General features: G+C 41.5%; 2 protein-coding genes across 3 annotated transcripts; both read left to right on the top strand.

The window, feature by feature from the left end:
* Positions 1-1,440: 1,440 nt before the first annotated feature.
* On the top strand, positions 1,441-9,033 carry prmt5 (protein arginine methyltransferase 5). 2 transcript variants are annotated; one of them, XM_020111729.2, is made up of 16 exons: positions 1,441-1,600; positions 1,897-2,015; positions 3,611-3,696; positions 3,796-3,930; positions 4,051-4,163; positions 4,291-4,340; positions 4,447-4,610; positions 4,703-4,864; positions 4,952-5,029; positions 5,966-6,024; positions 6,137-6,259; positions 6,597-6,772; positions 7,006-7,209; positions 7,857-7,967; positions 8,058-8,122; positions 8,282-9,033. In XM_020111729.2, the coding sequence occupies exons 1-16, from the start codon at positions 1,503-1,505 to the stop codon at positions 8,432-8,434; spliced, it is 1,896 nt and encodes a 631-aa protein (XP_019967288.1). In that variant the 5' UTR covers positions 1,441-1,502; the 3' UTR covers positions 8,435-9,033. The 2 variants fall into 2 exon arrangements, with proteins under 2 accessions (XP_019967288.1, XP_019967281.1); XM_020111722.2 differs by having other exon boundaries at positions 1,443-1,600; positions 1,894-2,015.
* A 1,219-nt stretch (positions 9,034-10,252) lies between these two features.
* slc7a8b (solute carrier family 7 member 8b) lies at positions 10,253-20,847 on the top strand. Its single transcript, XM_020113566.2, has 12 exons — positions 10,253-10,468; positions 10,646-10,908; positions 12,522-12,726; positions 13,977-14,128; positions 15,517-15,642; positions 16,842-16,995; positions 17,263-17,386; positions 17,561-17,664; positions 18,674-18,770; positions 18,872-19,021; positions 19,858-20,035; positions 20,649-20,847. The coding sequence occupies exons 2-12, from the start codon at positions 10,713-10,715 to the stop codon at positions 20,756-20,758; spliced, it is 1,596 nt and encodes a 531-aa protein (XP_019969125.2). The 5' UTR covers positions 10,253-10,468; positions 10,646-10,712; the 3' UTR covers positions 20,759-20,847.
* The last annotated feature ends 1,391 nt before the right edge of the window (positions 20,848-22,238 follow it).

Here is a 22,238-nt window from a genome sequence, read left to right as displayed (position 1 = left end):
CCCTTTTATATCCCTCCAAAATACCACGCCTCGCACAAATACACACATGCGCAGGCCTGTGTCTATAAGTATTTGAGTGGACATAAGGGATATTTTATCCTCCTTCCTGCTGTGAAAGTGATATCCACAGACGCCATTTTTTGCTTTCTGACCAAATCACACAGTTGTTTGTGAGCAAGCACATGTTTCACATCATTTTCAATTCGTTGTTTGAAGATGGTCCTACCAACTAACAGCAGCGCTCTCATTTTCTGATGAAGATGCAGTCCACATTGCAGTGTTAGAAATGTCCAAACTTTATGTTGTTTTGTTCTCTCTTATTCCTTATTTTAAACAGTAAATGGTCTTTTCATCGAACACAGTATTCTTTACCATCTTTGCATGATGAACGTCCAGGGACAGGACAAGACAAGATCACCTGAAGTGGCTCTCCACCACCAAATTATTATTTTTGACAGTGCAGTGCAAGATCATGTGTGACTCATCAACAGGTATACATCACTGATGTTTGTTCTTCACTTTGCTAATTTTTGCATCTCATGTACAGAATGTGTTGTGGGTCCATCGGCAGGAGCTGAGTTAAGTCTCCAAAAGACCAGCGTTGACTTTGCTCTTTACACAACAGAAAGCAGCAATGTCTTAAGTCTAATAGAGAAACTGGGGAAAAACATAAGGTGATGATAGCAACAGTTGCCTGTATTTTATGACTCCTACTTTAACACAGGCTATGAGAGTATTATTGGTTTTTTTGCAAACCATTTCTGCAGATATACACGTTCCCATTATTTCCAGTCAGTGATCAAAGGAAGGTACCAGCGACCAGGATTTTCATTTTCTGAGGAAGCTGCTTTCCACACTGCAGACATGTCTAAAGTTCCACAGAGAAACTGAGGAAATGATTCATACCAGGGAACAGCACACGAATTGTTTTGACAATAAGTTGCATGTGACTCTTTCTTGAGTGTGACCATGGACATTTATATCTTTAGTGAGTTTTTTAGACATGAGACATTAACCACTTTTATCCTTTGTAAAGTTTTTTTGAATGCACCTTGTCGTCTGTTGCACCCCCCCCCCCCCCCCCCCAATTAACTGAACAGAAGAAGAAGAATTACTATTTAATTATTATTGTTGTTGTTATATAAAGAAGTATTAGTTTTGCAAAACATATCTGCAGAATGACAAAACCAGTGAAGAGACGCACTGCTGAGTTCAATATTCACAAACTGAAGATACTGTTTACTACTCATTTGTTTTTATTTATTTTAATGCTCCATTAAAAGTGTGTTCATTAATATTGTGTACAATATATATACATAGAGGTACAAATATCAAATGTCGCGATAATTCAAGGGCACTGTAACTGTCGTTCTCGTTAAGCCATTTTGGCTCTAAATCTTCTTGCTACCAAAGGGTGCACATTTGTCCTCGCAGATCCAAGATGGCGTCAGTTTCCTCGTAAGGCGGCGCAACTAGTTGGTCCCGGTCATTCGGCTACAATCATGGCGTCCGGCAGCACGGGGAGCAGGGTGTCCTGCGGGAGAGATCTGAACTGTGTGCCGGAGGTAGCCGACACTTTAGCCGTGGTCGCCAAACTTGGGTGAGGATTGTTGTGTAGCTTATGTGCTGCTGTGCGGAAGAAGTGAGGTTGGGACACGAGGCGCTGCTTTGTTAGCATCATGTCTGTGTGTGCTGATGCTAAGCTAGCCGGTGAATTACCAACACGTGCCAAAGCACAACGATGCTGGACCCCGAGGTTCCCTGGCTCTACTCTGCTAAAGCTAACTAGCTAGCCGGGGGGGACAGTTAACGCCAACACGTTTATGTTTCCCTCCTGGCTGACATTACAAATGATATTAATATTAGAACCTGTGCTTTCTTTTCTACCATGAGCAGGTTTGACTTCCTGTGCATGCCCCTGTTCCACCCGAGGTTCAGGAGAGAGTCTGAGCTGGAACCCGCGAAATCACGAGCCGGAGCTCCGACCCGCTCAGATCTGTTGCTGTGTGGAAGAGGTGAGTCAGTACTCACTCAATCCACTAATGTGACACGGACTGGTTCTACCTGCCCACCTGTCTCGTGCCAACTGAACACCTTCATCCTGCTAAAAACATTGTAGCATCACGAATTGATGTTTGATCACGTTGGCTCAATGATAATTATATGCAAAGAGTTATTATTTCAGTTGAGAAGTATTCCCAGATCTTGTTGAACCACTCAGGTTCACTCTCATGTAATCACTTGCACCAGTTTGACAAACACCTATTTTCTGTGCTTGTACATGGTCAGTATACTCGGACCATCAGTGCCTGGTTGTCCTGGGGTACAGATCACCTCGATGTGTCTTCCCAGTCAGGGGATGAGCCAGTGCCTTTTAAGCTGCTTCAGACCTCCACTGAACTCTGATTAATCTCCTGACATCCTCCAGAGGGGCTGTATGTCAGACTGCAAATGTAATGGGAGGGTTTCTCAGAATGTTTTGAGATGTGAGAACACAGCAGGAGATCCGTTGGAGGATTAATGGCGAGCGAGTGGTTGTGTTGATGAACACATGACAAACGATAACAAATATCTCACGTTTAGAAGACACAGGCGAAGATGTGAAGAGAGTTTTTGGAGATAAGGTCCAACACTGGTGTTGATGCGCTGTAAACAGAAACATGCCATATCTGCAGCAGAATTAATAGACCTGCTCTCAGACATGCACTGAACTCTGGAGATTCTCCACACGCTGGAGGAGGTGCATGTGTGAACGTAAATGTCGGACTGAGAGCCTCTGGATTATCTGCAGACGTTCTCCGCCTGGCCCCCTAGTATAGAGTCTGCAGAAAGTTAGGAGAATCCCATGTGAGAACACAGCAGGGAATGTTGGCTTCACTGCAGAGCAAGAAGGGGGGGGGCACCAACGAAGATGTCATGAGAGTTTGTGGTGATAAGAGCCGACACCAGTGTCTGTGTTGTCAAGAAAATCATGTGATCTCCGCAGCCGAATTACTACGTCACTTCCTGCCTCTGCGCCTGGCTGCTCCATCTCTTGCCTGAAGAATGTGGAGGCATTGTTACTGTCGTGAGTGTGTCTGTGCAGGGAACCTCCCGCTGCGTTGTGCATGTGTGAAAAACAAACTGCGGATAAAGTCTGGACCCAGTTCTCTGCTGGTCATGCTTGTTCATATAAGAAATTCAAGACCTGATTCTGCAGACATCCTCCAGAGCTCATGTCAAGTGGCCACCTCACCCTTATGTTGTAGGCTTAGGTTTTTTGTTTTATTCAAGACAATATTCTGTGAGTGTAGTTCCTCCACTGCTGGATAAAATCTGAATCCAATTCCATTGAACCTGCTGGTGTTCATGCACTTCATCAACATTTAGCAAGACTTCCTCCTGACATTAAGAATCTTACATAATGTGAACTCAAATGCTAGAAAATGTGCTCATATAATCACATCATTTTCTGGTACCATGTCAACGTTAGCCCTTTTTCCACACGTGGTTTGTTCAATATGGGACCAGTAAATTAGATGAGGGGAGATCTTTGTCTCCGGGGACTGACAATAACTGCTTTTATGACAGTTAATATGCTTTTTAAAAGTACCCTCCATGCTTTGTCCAGATTGGAACACTCTTATTGTTGGGAAGCTTTCCCAATGGATCGACGCAGATGCAGAAATCGAGACAGAACGCAGAAACTCAGAGGCAGTAAGTCAGTAAGATTGTGGTATGACTGAACTGGAGGTAGTCAGTGTCTGGTCATTATTAATCAATACTCATCTGTCTTTTTCCTACATTTCTCTCCAGGCTCTGACACAGGAGCTAAACTTCTCAGCCTATCTGGGTCTGCCTGTCTTCATGATTCCTCTGAAGGGCCCTCGTAATGCCAACCTAGCCCGTCTGCTGCTGAACCACATCCAAACTGGACACCACACCTCAAATGTAAGACACGCCGATTTAAAAAGCTCTATATGTGCATGTAGAATGCTAATAAGAAGGCAGAGAGGCAAGACAGGAAGCTGAAGCCATCTGTAACCTCTGCTTTCCTCTGTGTCTGAGTAGTTCTGGATACGTGTGCCACTAATGGCATCTGAGGACATGCGGGAAGACCTGATTGAGAACGAACCGACCACCTGCACCGATGACGCAAGTGTTGATGAGAAGACCTGGAGCTGGTGAGTTTCCCGAAAGTCAATTTCCCGAGCAGCAGAGTGTCGTCTGCATGCTAAATTAGCCATCATTGATTTCCTCTACCTCCTGATTTGTTTTGTTTACTCATCTCTGCTCCTCTGCTCTTTTTAGGTGGCACTCCCTTAGAACCCTTTGTGATTACAACAAGAGGATCTGTCTCGGTGAGAGAGCGCACTGGGAACAAGCTGCCCAGGGCAAAGTCGGTGCATTAAGAAAAAAACGTGGTAATGTCTGCTGCTGATATTTGACTTTGTTCTATTCTTGAAGCTATTGAAGTTGGAGCAGACATGCCGTCAGACGCTGTGGTCGATAAGTGGCTGGGGGAACCCATCAAAGCTGCCATACTTCCCACCAGCATCTTCCTAACTAACAAGAAGGGCTTCCCTGTTCTGTCCAAAGCCCATCAGAGAATAATCTTCCGTCTTTTCAAGGCAAATAATGATTACAAGTTGTCATTTAGAAAATAAACAAATCACCTGCCAAATGTGAAAGCGTTTTAATAATAAACCATCTCTTTGCACAGTTGGAGGCCCAGTTCATCTTCACAGGCACCAGTCGGCACACTGACAAGGACTTCAGATCCTACCTGCAGTACCTGGAATACCTCAACCAGAACCGACCCGCACCAAATGCGTATGAGCTCTTTGCCAAGGGCTACGAAGACTACCTGCAGTCTCCTCTCCAGGTAAGCAAGTGCCAATGTGTGTTCATATAACTGAAATATTTTACCCTAACAGTGATGATCAAAGAGTTTTGTTTCTCTTCCTTGTAGCCCCTCATGGACAACCTGGAGTCTCAGACATATGAAGTGTTTGAGAAGGATCCTATTAAATACTCACAATACCAACAGGTAAGACTGTCGGACAAAGTGGTAACCACACCTTGATCAGTTTTGGAAACTGTAGAAGGTGACCATCCATAAAGAGTTTGTGTCATGCAAGTGTCATATATCCAAAGTCCTGTTTTATCTATACTAGTAAAGTAGCCCAATCTCAAAGTTCAGTCAGAAGTAAACTAAAAATGTCTTTGAGGCAGAATACTCTTAAAGACTTGGCAGGGACCCACGCTTAGAGCAGTGTTGTTCATTGAGCTACAGAGGATCTCCAATAATTGACAAGTTCACATTTGCTGTTTACAAGGTCTCATCTCACATTGTTTGATGACATGCTCCCAGTGTTATAAATTAATACTGTACTCTACATACTTGGAGATGTAGCAGAGTTTAGTAAACTATAAACCCCAAAAGCATCCATTTATATTCCTCATACCTACAATATATAGGGAACCTAAACAGCATCTACAGCATTCATTTAATACCCCTACTTGTTCATTCACCTAGAGAAAATCTTTCACACTTGCTGTGTAGCTTTGTGAAAATCTTAACATTGTAAGGCACATTGGTTTTCTGTCCTGTCTGCCTGTTTATTGAAGAGTGTTTGACAGGCTTCTGACACTTCTCAGATACTCCTGGAAGGAAAATGGAAACTCACTAAATAATTAAACTACAAAACATAAAAATATGCAGCCGAACAAAATCACTGCAGTGTTAAGGTTTTTCACTGAACAGGAAGTTGGCATAAACGCTATGGAATATTGCTTGTGGCATTTGCACATCACTGATTTGTCAGATTTTGTGTAAAATCAGATTAGATATGAGGGTAATAAAATGGTAAAGGACAATATAATGCAAAGTATGTTGAATTCAAATATGTACACACCACTAAATGATAAAAATTAGTAAAAAAGAAAGTTTGTCTTTATTGATATATCTTCTTTGTCTTCGCAGGCCGTGTATAAATGTCTTCTTGACAGAGTTCCAGAGGAGCAGAAAGACACAAATGTCCAGTGAGTGGAAGGAAACAACTCTTTCTATGTTTAAAAAAGGGCCACAGCTTCTAGCTTCAAAAGTGAGAGACATCAATCAGCTGCATTCTCTAATGGTGACCTTTTCACACAGGGTTCTGATGGTATTAGGAGCAGGTCGGGGTCCGCTGGTCAATGCGTCCCTGCGAGCTGCCAGACAGGCAGACAGGAAGCTGAAGGTGTATGCTGTGGAGAAAAATCCCAACGCTGTAGTCACGTGAGTAAAATATTGCTGCTCTAAATGTCGATATGCCTGTCTTTACAAACTGAAATAAACCACCTACGTAGGGAAAATATAAAGCAACACTTTTACCAGCTGTGCATGGCAATGGCTTTTATTGTGATAAGACAATAAAAATGGTGGTGGGAAAAAACATCCATTTGTGATGGATGGGCTGCCATGTATCAGAATGAGCTATAACAAATGGCCATATTTTCTTACCCATTGGAGTATTTAGACTCTGCATATAATTATATACAATTTTTCAGAAATGTTGAATCCTCATGTAATTTCCTACCGTTTTAACCTAAAGTTTTCACCGTAACTTGTTCAGGCTAGAGAACTGGCGCTTCGAGGAGTGGGGTGAACAGGTGACCGTGGTGTCGTGCGACATGCGGGATTGGGCGGCACCTGAGAAAGCGGACATCATTGTCAGCGAGCTGCTGGGATCGTTCGGCGACAATGAACTCTCCCCTGAGTGCTTAGATGGAGCGCAGCACTTTCTCAAAGGTAATTCACTGATGTGGTTTAATATGACTCTTACAGTGTTTTTTTTTTTAAATAGAAAATCAACCACGTAGATGTTGTAGCTGCAGAGTCATTGAACGCAGAGCACATTTGGATATTTGCCACATCAAACAATGTCGATATTATTTGTCATCCTCCATTACCTTCCATGCTTCCTTGCGTATCATATCACTTTCTCTTTCCCCCTTATGCTAACCTCATCATGTCACCTTCAGATGATGGCGTCAGCATTCCCTGCTCCTACACGTCCTTCCTGGCTCCCCTTTCCTCCTCCAAGCTTTACAACGAAGTACGCAGCTGCCGGGAACGTGACAAGGACCCAGAGTGCCATTTTGAGACGCCCTACGTAGTGCGCCTCCATAACTTCCACCAGTTGGCGGAACCCAAACCGTGCTTCACCTTCAGACACCCCACATCAAGTAGATGGAAACACACCACACTTACATTGTTTACTTGAGCTGCTTTCAGACATGCACTGAAGAATTTTCTAGATGGGCTGTATGTGAGAAGGCAAATGTCTAAGTCAGTTGTTGAGGACATTTTTTGGAACTTTTCATGCCAACCCCCTAGTAAAATGTTGTGTGTAAACACAAACAGGAAAATGGCCGGAAAATTCACAGCGAGTGAGCAGTCGATGTTTCTAACATGCGACAGATGCAAATCTGAAATAGAAATGACCCTGGAGGAAAATGCCATTAAAATAGAAGACACAAACAAACATGTCAACTTGGAAAGACAATGAGATTCGAGAGCTTTTGGTGATAAGAGCCAACGTTGATGAGCTGTAAACAAAAACTGTTGATTTCCACAACAGAATGTTGTTCTGCCTCCTGCACACTCTTCTCAGCAACCTCTCGTCTGAATGTTCCAGAAAGGTTCCTGCTGTTGTGAAAGTGTCTGAAACAAACCGTTGTGTTTTTCATACGTAAAAGGCAAATTCCAGACCCAATTTGAAACATTTTCCAGAGTTCTCTGTCCGTGTCTGAAAACAGCTTCACAAACAAATAGACTTCCCACATGACCATAATAAGATACAAATGTGTTGACCATCGTCTCTTTCTTTCAGATATGAACAATAACCGGTATCAGTGCCTCAGGTTCTCAGTGGGTTGTAACTCAGTGCTTCACGGCTTCGCTGGCTACTTTGAAACCACACTGTACAAAGATGTCACACTCAGTAAGTCAGCTAAATAAAGAGGAAGGGGTTCTGTGTTTAGAATTGATTTCAATGTTAAATGGGAATATTGTTCATTTATGTTTGTTTCAGGTATAAATCCAGACACTCATTCACCTGGAATGTTCTCCTGGTTCCCCATCCTCTTCCCCCTCAAAGTGAGTTACAGCCACTTAATTAATTTACTTTCATTTCATTTTAGAATATAGGACCAGATGGTGAATATTCCTTGTAAGATTGAAGGTCTTCTGCACAATTTGTTAAACATAAACATGTTTAAAGGCTGATACAATTTATTCCTGCACTCCTTTCAATAGCAACCCATCTCCATAGCCCGGGATGATGATGTCACAGTGAGATTCTGGCGCTGCAACAACGGGAAGAAGGTGTGGTACGAATGGGCTGTGACTGAACCCTCCTGTTCTGCCATCCACAACCCATCAGGACGCTCCTACACCATCGGCCTGTGAAGAAGACAAACGAGCACACCCACCAAGCGTATACTCATGTGTGTTTCTGTACGACTCTGTGGCAGGTTAAGTTGGGTGGCCTGGTTCTTTTTATACACACAGTTAAAACCTGGACCTGAGCTGAGAGCCCTCAGTCACTTTGGTCTGGGTTCTAAAACAACCATTGGTAGCAACTTTGAGCTAGAAATGAAAATGAATGATTGGGTGAACTATATTATTATTTCTGTGTTCTCAGAGTATTGCTGTCTTCAGCTGACATGGACTATCACCTGTGCACAAAGTTGTTGCTGTGGCTTGTTGAAATTAGGTCAAACACCTAGCCAGTAGTTTGTCATGCTCTGTGTACCCCCCCTCTCCTGTTGTGTGTATGCACTCATACACTCTCTGTCCATCCAAACCTATGCCTTATCAAACTCGCATTCCATACTGTATGTTATATACTGACAGAAACGCCCTTTTCATCATCACTAGGGTCAGTAGGTTTTGCCGTTCAGGTCACACCCCACATTGTTCCGGGACTGTCTCTTCATACTTTTATTTTGTTATTTCTTGATGTTTGAACCATGTCAATAAAGAAAGCACTGTAATGTCCTTCAAATGCTCTGCAAGTTCTTGGGATGGAAACGTGAGTAGTAGAAGACTGTGAATAATTCTAGAATGACAACACTGCAAGATTATATTGTTGTAATGGAACTTCCACCTAAATATTTAGGGATGTATTTTGTCCAGTAGATGTCACCCTCAGACACACTTCATCTATGCTACCCTACTCTTTACTGTACTTTACCATTACTTGCCTCTAGAATTAAAGGCCCACAAACACGCCCTCTCTGGTCTTATGTTAACCATGATAAGACCCGGTATTGTGCTAAGCATGATAAGTTGTTTACATGTGTCAAACTACAGTTGCATAACAGACACTACTAGTGCTTGACTACAAAACTAGTGTGACTTTCTGTCATACTTTTAAAGGTGCAGTGTGTAGAATTTTGTGATATCTAGTGTTGAAATTGCATGTTGGAGCTGAACACCCCTCACCTCACCCTCCCAAAAGTGAAAAAAGAACCTGTGTTAGCCTTTACTTGTCATAAAAATTCAGAAGGTGTTTAATTCGTCCACTCTGGACTACTGTAAAAAAACATGGCAGCCTCCGTAGAGAGGGTCCCCTCGATGTAAATATAAAGTATTTAACTATAAAAGGCCTTTTCTGGGGTAAAGAAAACTACAATTCATACAATTTAGATGAAATGAACTAGTGAAAACAGGAGGATTATTCTAAATTAAATATCTGCCAATAGGTCCCTTTCACCTAAATCTTACACACTGGACCTTTAAAGATTAGTTCTAGTTTCCTTGTTGATTTTTTTATTTGACAAGTGTTGATAGATAATCACATCACACAAGGAGTAGGGGAGTTCACATATTAAAACTTATACTGCTGTTTTATATAGTATACGTTTAGTTTTAGTTGTCAGAACTGCACTAAATCACATTAGACAATCAAACAGGAATAAGTCTCTTTATTTTGTGTTGATTAGCTAAGGTGGGTCTGTTTCTATGAACCTCATTTAAAATACGGCACTAAAGTTTAATCTAAATGAAATTGAATCTCGTCATAAAAAGATGTGTATAGTTTTTTATATATATATATATTTTAATACGTGTTATCATCGAGGCCAGTGTGAATGGACCTGCTCTTCCACACAACGTGTATCTTTAATTTATCAATGAAAGAGACGTCTCCCACTCACTACAGGGGGCGGGGCCCATAGGCGTGCTACGCTGATTGGTGGAAAACAACCATCCTTTCTCTATATGGCCGGTCAGCTGGTGGCTCTTTTGTTATCTGGTTCACATCATGGCCAACATGAAACCCACCGTCACATAACAGCGAGCTTCTCCTTCCACCGAGCTACAGCTGCTGCTCAGGAGGCGCGCCGGTCTGCTCAGAACCAATCATCAATAAAGTTCCGTTCAGGGAAACAAAGCGCACGAGGCTCCTGCCGGTGATGAGTTAATTGGAAAGAAGCGTCGGTGGGTAAACACTCAATCTGTTTAACCAGTGAGTTCACAGTTGAACAGTTGTGATATCATTGTGTTGTGTTGAAAGTCTGCCAGGGCAGCTCGTCGTGTCTGTTATTGATGCTAGTTTTAGCTTCTCTGTCGCTGTTTCTTGTTTTGTTCTGTCAACAATGGCACATGTCTCGGTAGGTTACAGGAGAGGAGGAGGCGCTGCCCCGGTCACCTGAAGCACAGAGGGGGGGACACAGCGGACAGGATGAGCGAGGATCCGAGGAAAAGGAGCAGCAGCAGCGGAGGAGAAGGTGGTGGTGGTGGAGGTGGAGGTGGAGGAGCAGCAGCTCACCCGGAGCCGCCCGGGTCTCCTTGTGATGAGGGCAATGACGCAGGTGGAAGCTCCGGGGTGGCTCTGAAGAAACAGATCGGCCTGGTCAGCGCCTGTGGCATCATAGTGGGTAAGTCCATCAATATATGAACTGTACTGTTCAACTTTATTCTAAAAAAGACAATTTGAATTAAGACCCCATTTCATTTTTGATCTATATGTCAGCACTTGATTATTTAATTCACCTAATCTCATAATTATTTATGGTTTTATTTATTGTGGTGAAATCTGCTTTTCTCCTCTTAAACCTAAGACGCTCCTGTCAACAACAAACACATCATGAGGAACTGTTTCAGTTATTGCATCTTAAAAACCCAGAAAAATCATATGGGTTTGATGTGGAAGTCATTACATTTTTGAAAGCTGGATTTTGTCAGTGTGTTTTATTTAGAGTAATAAACTTCTCTCTGAGCAGAGATTTTGACAAGTCATTGTATGAAGAGCTCAGGTGTCACCGATGAACATTCATGATTCAAAGCTCTGTCTCAATTCAAGGGCCACGTCCTTCAGTGGTCTAGGCGGTGCACAAAGGAGGTGTCCTCTGTGAGTGGGGTAAGCCATGTCCTCTGGAGGATGCAGCCCCTGAACTGAGACACAGCCCAAGTGTCCTTGCCATTTTGATACACACAGAATCATTTTCATGATGTTTTAAAACTGTCTTTTTGTTCATGTTAAAGAAAATGCAGCTGAATCGGGCTGTAAATTAGTTGTTTGTACTGCAGCCTAAGTGGTACGGACTGAAATCTCTCCCCTATCGGCTTTTTATTCCTCCTCGTTCTTTCCGTCATTTGCTGATGTGATTGCATGCACTCTTTTGTAGACGCCATCATGTTTCCAGGCAAATATTGGCAGTCATGAATCCTCCTCAGTCCCTGCCCACCTCCTACACGTAAAGAAATTAGAGTCAATAAAAAGCAATCCCACTAATGGGTGTCCAACATTGTTGAGGCTGCAATTTCCATCACCATCACAAGCAGTGGTTAAGGGTGGTGCTGCATCACTGAGAAGAAACGGCTGTACACACATTTTTGTGTTGGCTCCCATTGTGATGGATGGAATAATGGATTCTTTTTTTAAGGCCAAATTCATCAGCATTAGCACCAGTGCAGCTGGAAACATGCAGACAAATCTCGATGAATTACGAGAACAAATGATCTTGGATGAAGTGAACAATCCTGTGTAGAATTGAAGTGCATAATATGCAGTTTTCACAAGACCATATCCTGACAGAGGGAGTGTTTTCAGTTTCATGACGAGCGAGTTAAAAGCTAAGAAGTTGAAACATCATTCAGAGGAAGAATTTGAGGGAGATGTGTTGTTGCTGTTGTGGAGCTGCTCGAACCAGACAAAGTAAAGTTGTGTGTTGTTTTTCAAAGAACAATGTTTTCAGATGAAAACATGAATCACAGGATATGTTTCATCATGGGACTGAGAATGGCAGCTTTCCTTTTATAGTCTACGTCCAGCCTCAGTAGTCTTATGATTATTTTCCTGTTTTTCTCCCACTCTTGATGAGCGTATCATGAACACAATACACATCTTCTGATTGTCTTCATAAATAATGTTGGATGGAGCTCACAATATTGTTTGTGTGAGATGAAATGCTGTTTTTGACCAATCTCCAGAGCATCTGTATTTTACTAGCTTGTTCTTTATCTGTTTCTGTCTGTTTGGCTCACCCAGGAAACATCATTGGATCGGGGATCTTTGTGAGTCCTAAGGGCGTCCTGGAGAATGCCAGCTCAGTGGGCGTGGCCCTGATCGTGTGGGTCTCCACTGGAGTCATCACGGCTATTGGTGCTCTCTGCTATGCCGAATTAGGTGTGACCATCCCCAAGTCTGGGGGAGACTACTCCTATGTCAAAGACATATTTGGAGGACTGGCTGGGTGAGAAGAAACTCTGTCTAATAATACTTTATTATATTATATCCACAAATTGGTTTAGATGACTTTTAGCATAGCTGCAGTAAAGATATGACAATGGGACACGCTGAAGAAATAACTGCATCGTATAGCTTATACTTTAACTGGGATCGTCATTTATCTGCCTCAGAAGCTATTCTTATTTTATTATAACACTACAACACAGGAACAAAGTACTTAACAATAAAGTCCTCCACTAAGGCCCAGCAATCCTCCCATTAAATCAAGCTGCACCAGGTTGTCCAGTGAAAATGTCACAATGTTAAAGAAAGTGGTGAACAAAAAAGTTCTTGGATCTGCCTCCTGATCCAGATCCACACCAAATTTCAATGTGTTCTTCCCTGACACATACTGCATCCTTCCACCAAGTTTCGTGGTAATCCATCAACTTGTTTGTAATGTTTTCTCGCTAAAAACAAACATGTAAACCAACCAACAAATAGGACAGGTGGGAACATCACCTCCAGCAGTCTCCTGAAATTCAATCAAGCCGCACCAAATCTCACACACACATAAAAAGCATTCCTGTACATCACAATAAAGTTGATAATGCCCTCTCTTCTGGAAACGATAAAGAGAAAAAAAAACGTGACAAATCAGCTTTTGAATCTGTAAAAAAGTTGATGGTTTAAATAATTAAGTGGAATCAGAAGACGAGAATGTCGTCACACCAGTTAACGCTCGCATAAACTTAATATTCATCCTCCCAGGAATACGTTTCAGGCACAGGCCCTGCTGATTTCTCGTCACTTCAGTCCAGCACTGTGTTTATGAAGTTTGATGTACATGGTTTAGTATTCTTTCTAAGATAGGAAAGGTCTTAAAGGGAACTATGTGCAATGCTGAGTGATTTATAAGATTGCAAGGATTTAGCCAGCCTATTGTAATTCATGAGAGTTTTACTGTAAACTTCTGTCACATTCCCACCCTTCATGCTCACCATATCATTAAAGCATCTAGTTACATCATTGACCCAGATCCACTCATTTCTCTTGTCTGTAACAACAATGCTCCAGTGCACTTCTGTCATGTACTAAGCTGATATGCTTAAAACCCTTTTGTTTTCCATTACATGTTCAATAACAAGGGCAGTTATTGTCTTACACAATGCTGTGCTTGTTTGTGGGGTGTGCTTGCAGTTGTATTTGCTTACTGGTGTGTGACAGAAGTGTTTCCATGTCCCATTAACCCCAACTCATTGTGTTTACTCTCAGGTTTCTGCGTCTGTGGATTGCGGTGTTAGTTATTTACCCCAGTAACCAGGCTGTGATTGCTCTCACCTTCTCCAACTACATCATGCAGCCTCTCTTCCCCTCCTGCTTCCCCCCAGAGAGCGGCCTCCGTCTGCTGGCTGCAGTCTGCCTCTGTGAGTGATGAATACAACGCAAGATCGAACTGCTGTTGGTTGAGGCAGTTTTTAAGTTTTCACCCTTGTCTGTTGGTTGGTAACTTGGTTGGATGTTAGCAGGATTATTGAATTATTTTATCATTGTCTTTAATATTGTGAGAGATGTTTTCGCCAATTTCCCATGAAACATCATTGATCTTGATGAAAACAATCTGGCACATTTAAGGGGCGGATATTTAGGTCTCGGCTTGGGCCATGTCAGAAGTATTTGCTCTGAGTGTCATTGTAGTTTGGAGCTATTGTTACTGTTATTTAATAAAAAACAGCTCGAGTCTGGTTACAGGTTTAAGATTGAGCAGATTGAGCAGCACTCACCACAAACCTAAGCTGTGTTAAAAGCTGTCTTGTGTTTGTGGAGGAGTTTTGCTGAGGCTAAGAAAAGTAACACATAATTTGGCTTGAACTTGAGATTTTGAAACAGATTTTGCAGTTTGAAACAAAATGAATTCGGCTAAATATGTAAGCCAGCGAAGGTCACACAAATAAGAGCTGCATTATGGGCCGTGAAAGAGCTGGTGAAAACTCTGCTGTGTTGTATGTACAAAGTACAATCTAACATCCAAAGCAATATTTGTGGTAGATTCCAGAGGGATTTTAAAGAAATAGTCACAACACAAATATTGGCCTGGTGCCACCTTGCTTTGAAATGTTCAGCACACTTTGAGTGAGAAGTTTCCAAATCCTTCACATTTGATCTTTGTACGATGCATAATCTGGACACTGGTTTGCGTTTTTCTTCTTATTACAAGCTTTCTGATCCGTTTGACATTTCTGTGTCTGATCTTCAAGATTAGTTGATCTAAAAAGCTTCAAATGAGTGAGTCCATTTATTAGACTAACATATAAACATGTCTTAAAGTATGTTAAATATCTAGGGCAAAACACATTTCTTTAGTGTGACAGAACTGAGCACGTTCATTTTCAAATGAGATCAGATCCTCTCGTCACAAATCACTTTTTTCTTAAGATTTGTCATTAAGGGACATAACTCATCTTGTTTTGCATTCATTTGATGTTTTGAGACAAACATGCTCGTAAACATGAATCTGTTTATATTCTTAATTTCCCAATATTTTCATTTTCGTGGTACATTATTTTAAAGCCTACAGTTTTTCTTTTCTGAATCAGGAACTTGACTTTCTTTAAAGTTTTCTGGAAATCTCTGCATACTTCTAACTTTTAACCTTTTTTATTGCACTTTATCTAAGGGTCATTGTTATGTGGGGGTGCTACAGACTAAAAATTCTGATACATACTGAACATTAGTAAATGGAAGAAGTAGAAAAGTAGATGAAACAAATATCAGACTCAGAACATAATGTCATGTTGTATCTTGCTGTCCTCAGTGTTTTTGACCTGGGTGAACTGCCACAGTGTGCGCTGGGCCACATGTGTACAAGACGTCTTCACCACTGGCAAGCTCCTGGCCCTGGGCCTCATCATCATCATGGGTGTTGTCCAAATTTGCAAAGGTACTGTTCCTCCCTCTTTGTTGTCTCTTTGAACATCTGTTTCCTTTCTTTTGTTTTGCTTGATGTCACATTTTCTACGTCGATGTCCATGTCGCTCTATTATCTACATCCATACTAATACCTTTTCATTTTAAAACAGCATTTTAGAGCTATAATAGGTCAGCTGTGTTTCCAAACTTCTGTTGTAGGCGCTCAAGAACTGGTAGTGTTTCAGACGTAATGTTGCATTGATGATGTGTTTTTAAAAAATGTAGAGTGGATTTAGTCTGAGGGGAGTAGTTTATTTTTTTCTCTTTTTTTGTCTTGTTTTTTCATAACGAAGCAAAACTTTGTTTGAATGTTCTCTTCAAAATATTTCCTTGAATAAGAGGTGAAGTCATCTTGCATATAATAATAAATGTCATTTATTTCATCTTATTTCTTGTTAAGCATCTAAACATCATTCCTCCTTATTATCCTGATTCCACATTGGAGAAAACTCTTGAGAAATGATGATGGGGAAAAAAGAGGGAAAAACATTTTTTGAAGCAGCCACGCTCCAGCTACCATCACATTTTACTCCCCTTGTGGCTTTCACAGGATTTATGATCCCGACATGAAAGAGATTACAGTCCCTCGTACCACTTCACTCCACTCATGATACACACACACACACACACACACACACACACACACACACACACACACACACACACACACACACACACACACACACACACACACACACTGCCAGGCCCAGCAGCACACTCACTTAGCCCCATCAATCCCACTGGGACAGAGGATGGAAGTGTAGTTTAATTAATATGTCTTGTACAGAGATTTGACTCTGTCCAAATCTGGCATTGCTTATTGTTTGAAGCCTATGTAACAGTTCTAGAATATTTAGTGGTCTGAATTCTAAAATGGTTTAAAAATGATGTTTAATAAAAATATGGTTTTAAAATATTTCAATTGCAGTCTGCAGCAGGATGTTTGCATAAGTGTTGACAGAAATGAGATCTTTAACAATGCATTATTTAATTTACTGAAACCTGATTCTGTGAGGATAAAACCAAAGCAAGCACTTTATGCAAATGAACTGTACAACAAACATTGGGTGTTGTTTGGTGCCCTCTGCTGCTCAGATTGTGGTGGTGCAAAGCAGTTCACATCAAGTCGAAGTGTCAAGTCAGTGACTCTCTTGTTTTTTTGATTGACAGGTCACTATTACTGGTTGGAGCCAGTCCATGCCTTTGAGACCTTCCGTGACTATGATGTCGGTCTGATAGCTCTGTCCTTCCTGCAAGGCTCGTTTGCATATGGAGGCTGGAACTTCCTCAACTATGTCACAGAGGAGCTGGTCGACCCATACAGGTAACACAAGCACTTCTATAACGCTGCCTTGCTTCTTATATCACTAAGTTTTATTTGTTTGCACTAAATATAATGTAGTTGAATATTAAGAGTTTAGGTTTTAACACTTAAACTTGTGTTTCATCGTATCAAAACTCCATTCATCTATTTATCAAATTCTTTCCAATTATGTTTCACATGTTGAATCAAAGGTTTGTTTCTGTCTCAGAAGTGAGAGGTTCATGAGGTTCATGGTGCATGAACCATTCCCCTGTGTGTTCCCCTCAGGAATCTCCCTCGTGCCATCTTCATCTCTATCCCTGTGGTCACGTTTGTTTATGTCTTTGCCAACGTGGCGTACGTCACAGCATTGAGCCCCCAGGAGCTGCTGGCCTCTAATGCTGTAGCAGTGGTGAGAAAAATAGACCATTTCTAAGTTACTGAGTTTTGAATCATCTGCGTTGCCTAGCAGTAGTAACCACACTGATCTGGTGCATGCTCATATTAGCATAACGCCTGTAACTCTTGGTCTGGAAATGTATTTTATCCTCCTCCCCTTCTCTCTCTCTACTAATGTTTCTCCCAGACATTTGGAGACAAATTGCTAGGAGTGATGTCATGGATCATGCCCATCTCCGTGGCACTCTCCACCTTCGGGGGAGTCAACGGCTCGCTCTTCACGTCATCGCGGTCAGTTTGTCCCCCCCCCCCTGTCCTATCTGTCTTCTCGTTTCAGCTTCTGTGACCACTGCGCTTCTTTGTGGGCTCATTCCAACGCTGATATAGTTTAGATGCACACGGAGAAACTTGTTGAGCAGGTTTGGAACAATGAGCTAAACTGGAGTACAATGCTTCAGCAGTGTAATCCCTTGGGTCACAAACTGGATTTCAGATTATAGGGAAAGTGGCTGTGAGGGAAATTGTTTCTCGTTATGGGATTTTTGTGGTAATGCAGTTCTGCTGAGGGGTTTAATCACCCAGTATGTTTTATTAAATTTCTCCTTTGGTTCCATATGAGCGGCTGAAACTCTGAAATGACTGTCAATGGGAGTTTCATGTGAACTGCAGTGTTTTATTATTGATCACAGGACTGAAGTGGTTACAGGGAACAGATGTTCAGTTTTGCTGCATTTGTTGACCTGGTTTCACTTATAATTGGGCTTTTTAAGTCCTTCAAAAGATGAAATAATACATTGAAGAGATTTGTGCATCATGACAACACACTAGTTTGTATCTAGAAAGTAGAACTGTACTGACATTGTTTTGCAACTCAAAATCAGGTGATATGAGCCTCTCACAGACATACTGTTTTAGTATCTGTTTTATTTGCTGTTATTAAAACTTTAATTTGACAAAAAAGAAGAAAATATGCTCATTTATCCATACACATTATATATCTTTAAGTTTAAAAATGTGTTTATTTTCAAGTTCTATAGATTTGGTTTCATTTGTGCTTTTTATTTATTTTCAAACTGTGAAATATCAAGCCTATAGTATATTCCTTTATCATAAGGGTTTGATAATGACTTGTTATGCCTGTTTCACACCAAAACAAGTGAGTATTTACAGTTTTTTAAAATTTCTGCACTGGTGTTTCTGTCGTACCTGAGCTGTTCCCTCAGCTTGGGAGAGCACACGCTACACGAGCACCATCTGGCTCTGCTCTCAGGATTTAATTGTCTTTGGTTCTGTCTCCCAGGCTGTTCTTTGCAGGAGCGAGGGAAGGCCATCTCCCACGTCTGCTGGCCATGATTCATGTCACACGCTTCACTCCTATTCCAGCCTTAGTGTTCACTGTGAGTCCTGCTGCAGCGGCTCAACGCAAAACTACATTTTGTGACCTTTGCCCTCTGTCCTGGCCCCAAATAACAATATGAACCCCTCTCACCACATTCAGTCGGTCTCGTCTCTGATGATGTTGTGCACCAGCGACATTTACACCCTCATAAACTACGTGGGCTTCATCAACTACCTCTTCTATGGCGTCACTGTTGCTGGGCAGATCGTGCTGCGCATCAAACAGCCTGACATGTATCGACCCATCAAGGTAAAGGCTTTTGACAACTCTTTTGCGAAAGGTTAAATCTGGCATAGTGGCAACAAAACATTTTCATGAGGACTACAACCACCAAGCACTCTGTGGGGAACACCTGCTAATTCATACAATTATACAATCAACCACTTGTTGTCAGATTCTATTCTATTTGCAAATAACCATTTACATCATCAGTGTTCAAAGACAAAATGATGTTTGAACACAGTCAGAGTTTACAGATATGTCTGACACTGTGCTTGTGTGTTAAGAGAAAGGGAGCGGGTGAAGTCAGAAGGGGCAGAATGAAGCAATGAACTGTAGATCTGCTATGAAGAAAGATTTTACCCATTCGGGAAAAAAAAGAAATTGTTGTGTTGATGTTGCTGCAACAAACATGTGGGTGCTGAGAAGATTAAAAATGATTGTGAAAACTATAGCGGGTCAGATGTCGCCAGCTGAGTAATTTGTCCGTCATATGAGGCCCAAGATGCATTTACATTGGCATGTGTCCCAGACTCCAAATGTGATCTGAGTGACCTGCACTTGTGATGGGATCACTCAGGACGGCTGGTAATACCAAGTGTGAACGGGGTGTAAGATTATTCATTTTGGTCAAACCTGATCTGGGAAAACATTTTGCTTATGGGTCAATGTTGACATGCAGGCTGCACCGACAGAGGATGGAAAATATGTCACGGAAACCACATTTTTCATCAGAGTGCAATGTTAAGCCTGGTGTCTCTACAGAAACCAGTTTAACTTGACATCTGATTTGACTGAATTTGAATCTGAGACAAAGTGATGAATAAATGTTTGATTGCTCTCTCTCTCTCCTCCTCCTCTTCTAGGTGAGCCTTGTCTGGCCGGTGATCTACCTGCTGTTCTGGGCCTTCCTGCTGGTCTTCTCTCTCTACTCTGAGCCTCTGGTCTGTGGTATTGGCCTGGCCATCATGATGACTGGGATCCCTGTGTATTTCTTGGGAGTCTACTGGGAAAACAAGCCACAGTGTTTTGATACTATTATTGGTAAGGCAGCATCATGATGGTATTTTGTGACTTGGTTATGACACTGCAGTTCTGCTTCAGAGTGTATTCCCACAAATGTTGTATTAAACCATGTTGTACATTTAATTTAACCCCTGCCAGAGTATTGTCCTGCCTCCGCACTCCAGCGTTGGCCTGTGATCACTGGATTTGACTCATTAGTAATGTCCATACAGTTTAACTGTCATGTCATCAGCTTCTTTCAGACATGCACTGAACTCTGGAGAACCCCCTGACATTCTCCTGAGGGGCTGCATATGAGAACACAAATGTCCGAGTGACAGGTTCCAGACTTTATCTGGGGTTTCTCTGGCTAGGGCCCTTGTAAAGATTCCCAAAAAATGTCCCAGGATCCTTTGTAAGAACACAGCAGAGATCTTCACAGAATTTGGAGTGTGATCAGTGATCTACAGAGCGAGTGGGCATGTTAATGTTTCTGAAACAGACCCAAAAATGAAAAAAACAAAGGATACTATATTAATGCAAGTGGGCCTGAAAAATATTTTCTCTGTACTCATAAAATGTCCCTGTTTGATACAGAACCATTATCTCCTCATATAAAAAATGATTTCCCTGTTCTCAAACCTGTTTCCAGGTAAAATGACTCTTCTGTGCCAAAAGCTCTGCTCAGTTGTCTATCCAGACATGGGGGAGAGCCCGGAGCCCCCTGTGGTGCCAAATAAAGCGGAAGCTGGGGAAGATTGACAGGACCTGGGTGTTTCAGATGAAATATCATATTGAAGTTATGAATCACCTATTTTTGTCATCGTTGTAATTAAACAATTTCCACTCTGTTTTGGACGGTGTATCGTTTGTGATTTGTGAGTCTGGGATACATATTTGAAGTGTCCTCATGAACCCATCATAATCAGAGTTGTACATATTTAATTCTTCCTCTCATGTGTTGTTTATGCTGTCATGCCATTACAGAAACACAAATGAAAATTTCAAGATGTAGAATAGTTTTTATTACCTCTATTTCTGCCAATGGTTGCAATGATTGTATATTTACAATATTACACAAAATGACCAAACTGATTTCCATGAAACTTGGCGGAAGGCTGTGTGTGAGTCAGGGAGGAACCCAGTACATTTTGGTGTGAAATCCAGCATTTCCTTCAATATTTTCACTGTTTTTATCAGAATTATTAATTGAATCCCTTTGGGGGGGGAATGGACTTAGAGAGCAGGTTTCGCTTTAGGGAGAAGAGGTTTATTACTGACAGATCACTGGCTGTTTATTTTACTTTTAAAAATGAAATGAGTTTTTGTTATGTGAAAATACGTTCTTGGCGTTTTCAAAATCCTGCATCTCTTAAAGGTCCAGTGTGTAAGATTTAGGTGAAAGGGATTTTACGGAGGAATTGAATATAAAATAATCCTAGTGATGTTTTCACTTGTGTGTTTCATCTAAATTGTATGAATTGTAGTTTTATTTACCCCAGAAAAGGCCCTTTATATCTAAAAATGTTATATTTACATCGAGGGGTTCTCTCTACAGAGGCCACCATGTTTTTTACTGTCGTCCAAACTGGTCAAACTAAAACCTTTTGAGTTTTCATGACAACTGATGTTCACCTCAGGTTCTCTTACATGTTTGGAAGTGGAGGGTGAGATGAGGAGTGTCCAGCTGCAACATGTAACCTCATCTCTAGGTCAGTAAATTCTACACACTGAACCTTTAAAGGTACAGTGTGTAGAATTTTGTGATATCTAGTATTGAAATTGCATGTTGCAGCGGAACACCCCTCACCTCACCCTCTCCTTCCAAACATGAAAAAGAACCTGTGGAAGCTTCAGTTGTCATGAAAACTCAAAAGGTTTTAGTTTGTGAGTCTGGACTAATGTAAAAAACGTGGCGGCCTCCGTAGAGAGGGTCCCCTCCATGTAAATATAAAGTATTTAAATATAAAGGGTCTTTTCTGAGGTAAAGAAAACTACAATTCATACAATTTAGATGAAATGAACAAGTGAAAACATCATGAGAATTATTCTACATTAAATTTCTGCCAATAGATCCTTGCACCTAAATCTTACACACTGGACCTTAGTATCAAGAAAACAGCCTCATCTGTAAAGAGAAATCAGAGAGTTGTTTATTTTCAACCACTTCCTATCAAGACCTCTCCACAGTGCATCTCTGATATATATTTAGTACACACGTGACAACACATCTAATCTTTTC

The sequence above is a fragment of the Paralichthys olivaceus genome, chromosome 16 (genome assembly GCF_024713975.1).
Source record: "Paralichthys olivaceus isolate ysfri-2021 chromosome 16, ASM2471397v2, whole genome shotgun sequence".
NCBI lineage: Eukaryota > Metazoa > Chordata > Actinopteri > Pleuronectiformes > Paralichthyidae > Paralichthys > Paralichthys olivaceus.
Note: the sequence above shows the minus strand (reverse complement) of the source record. Positions and strands in the feature narration are given on the sequence as shown.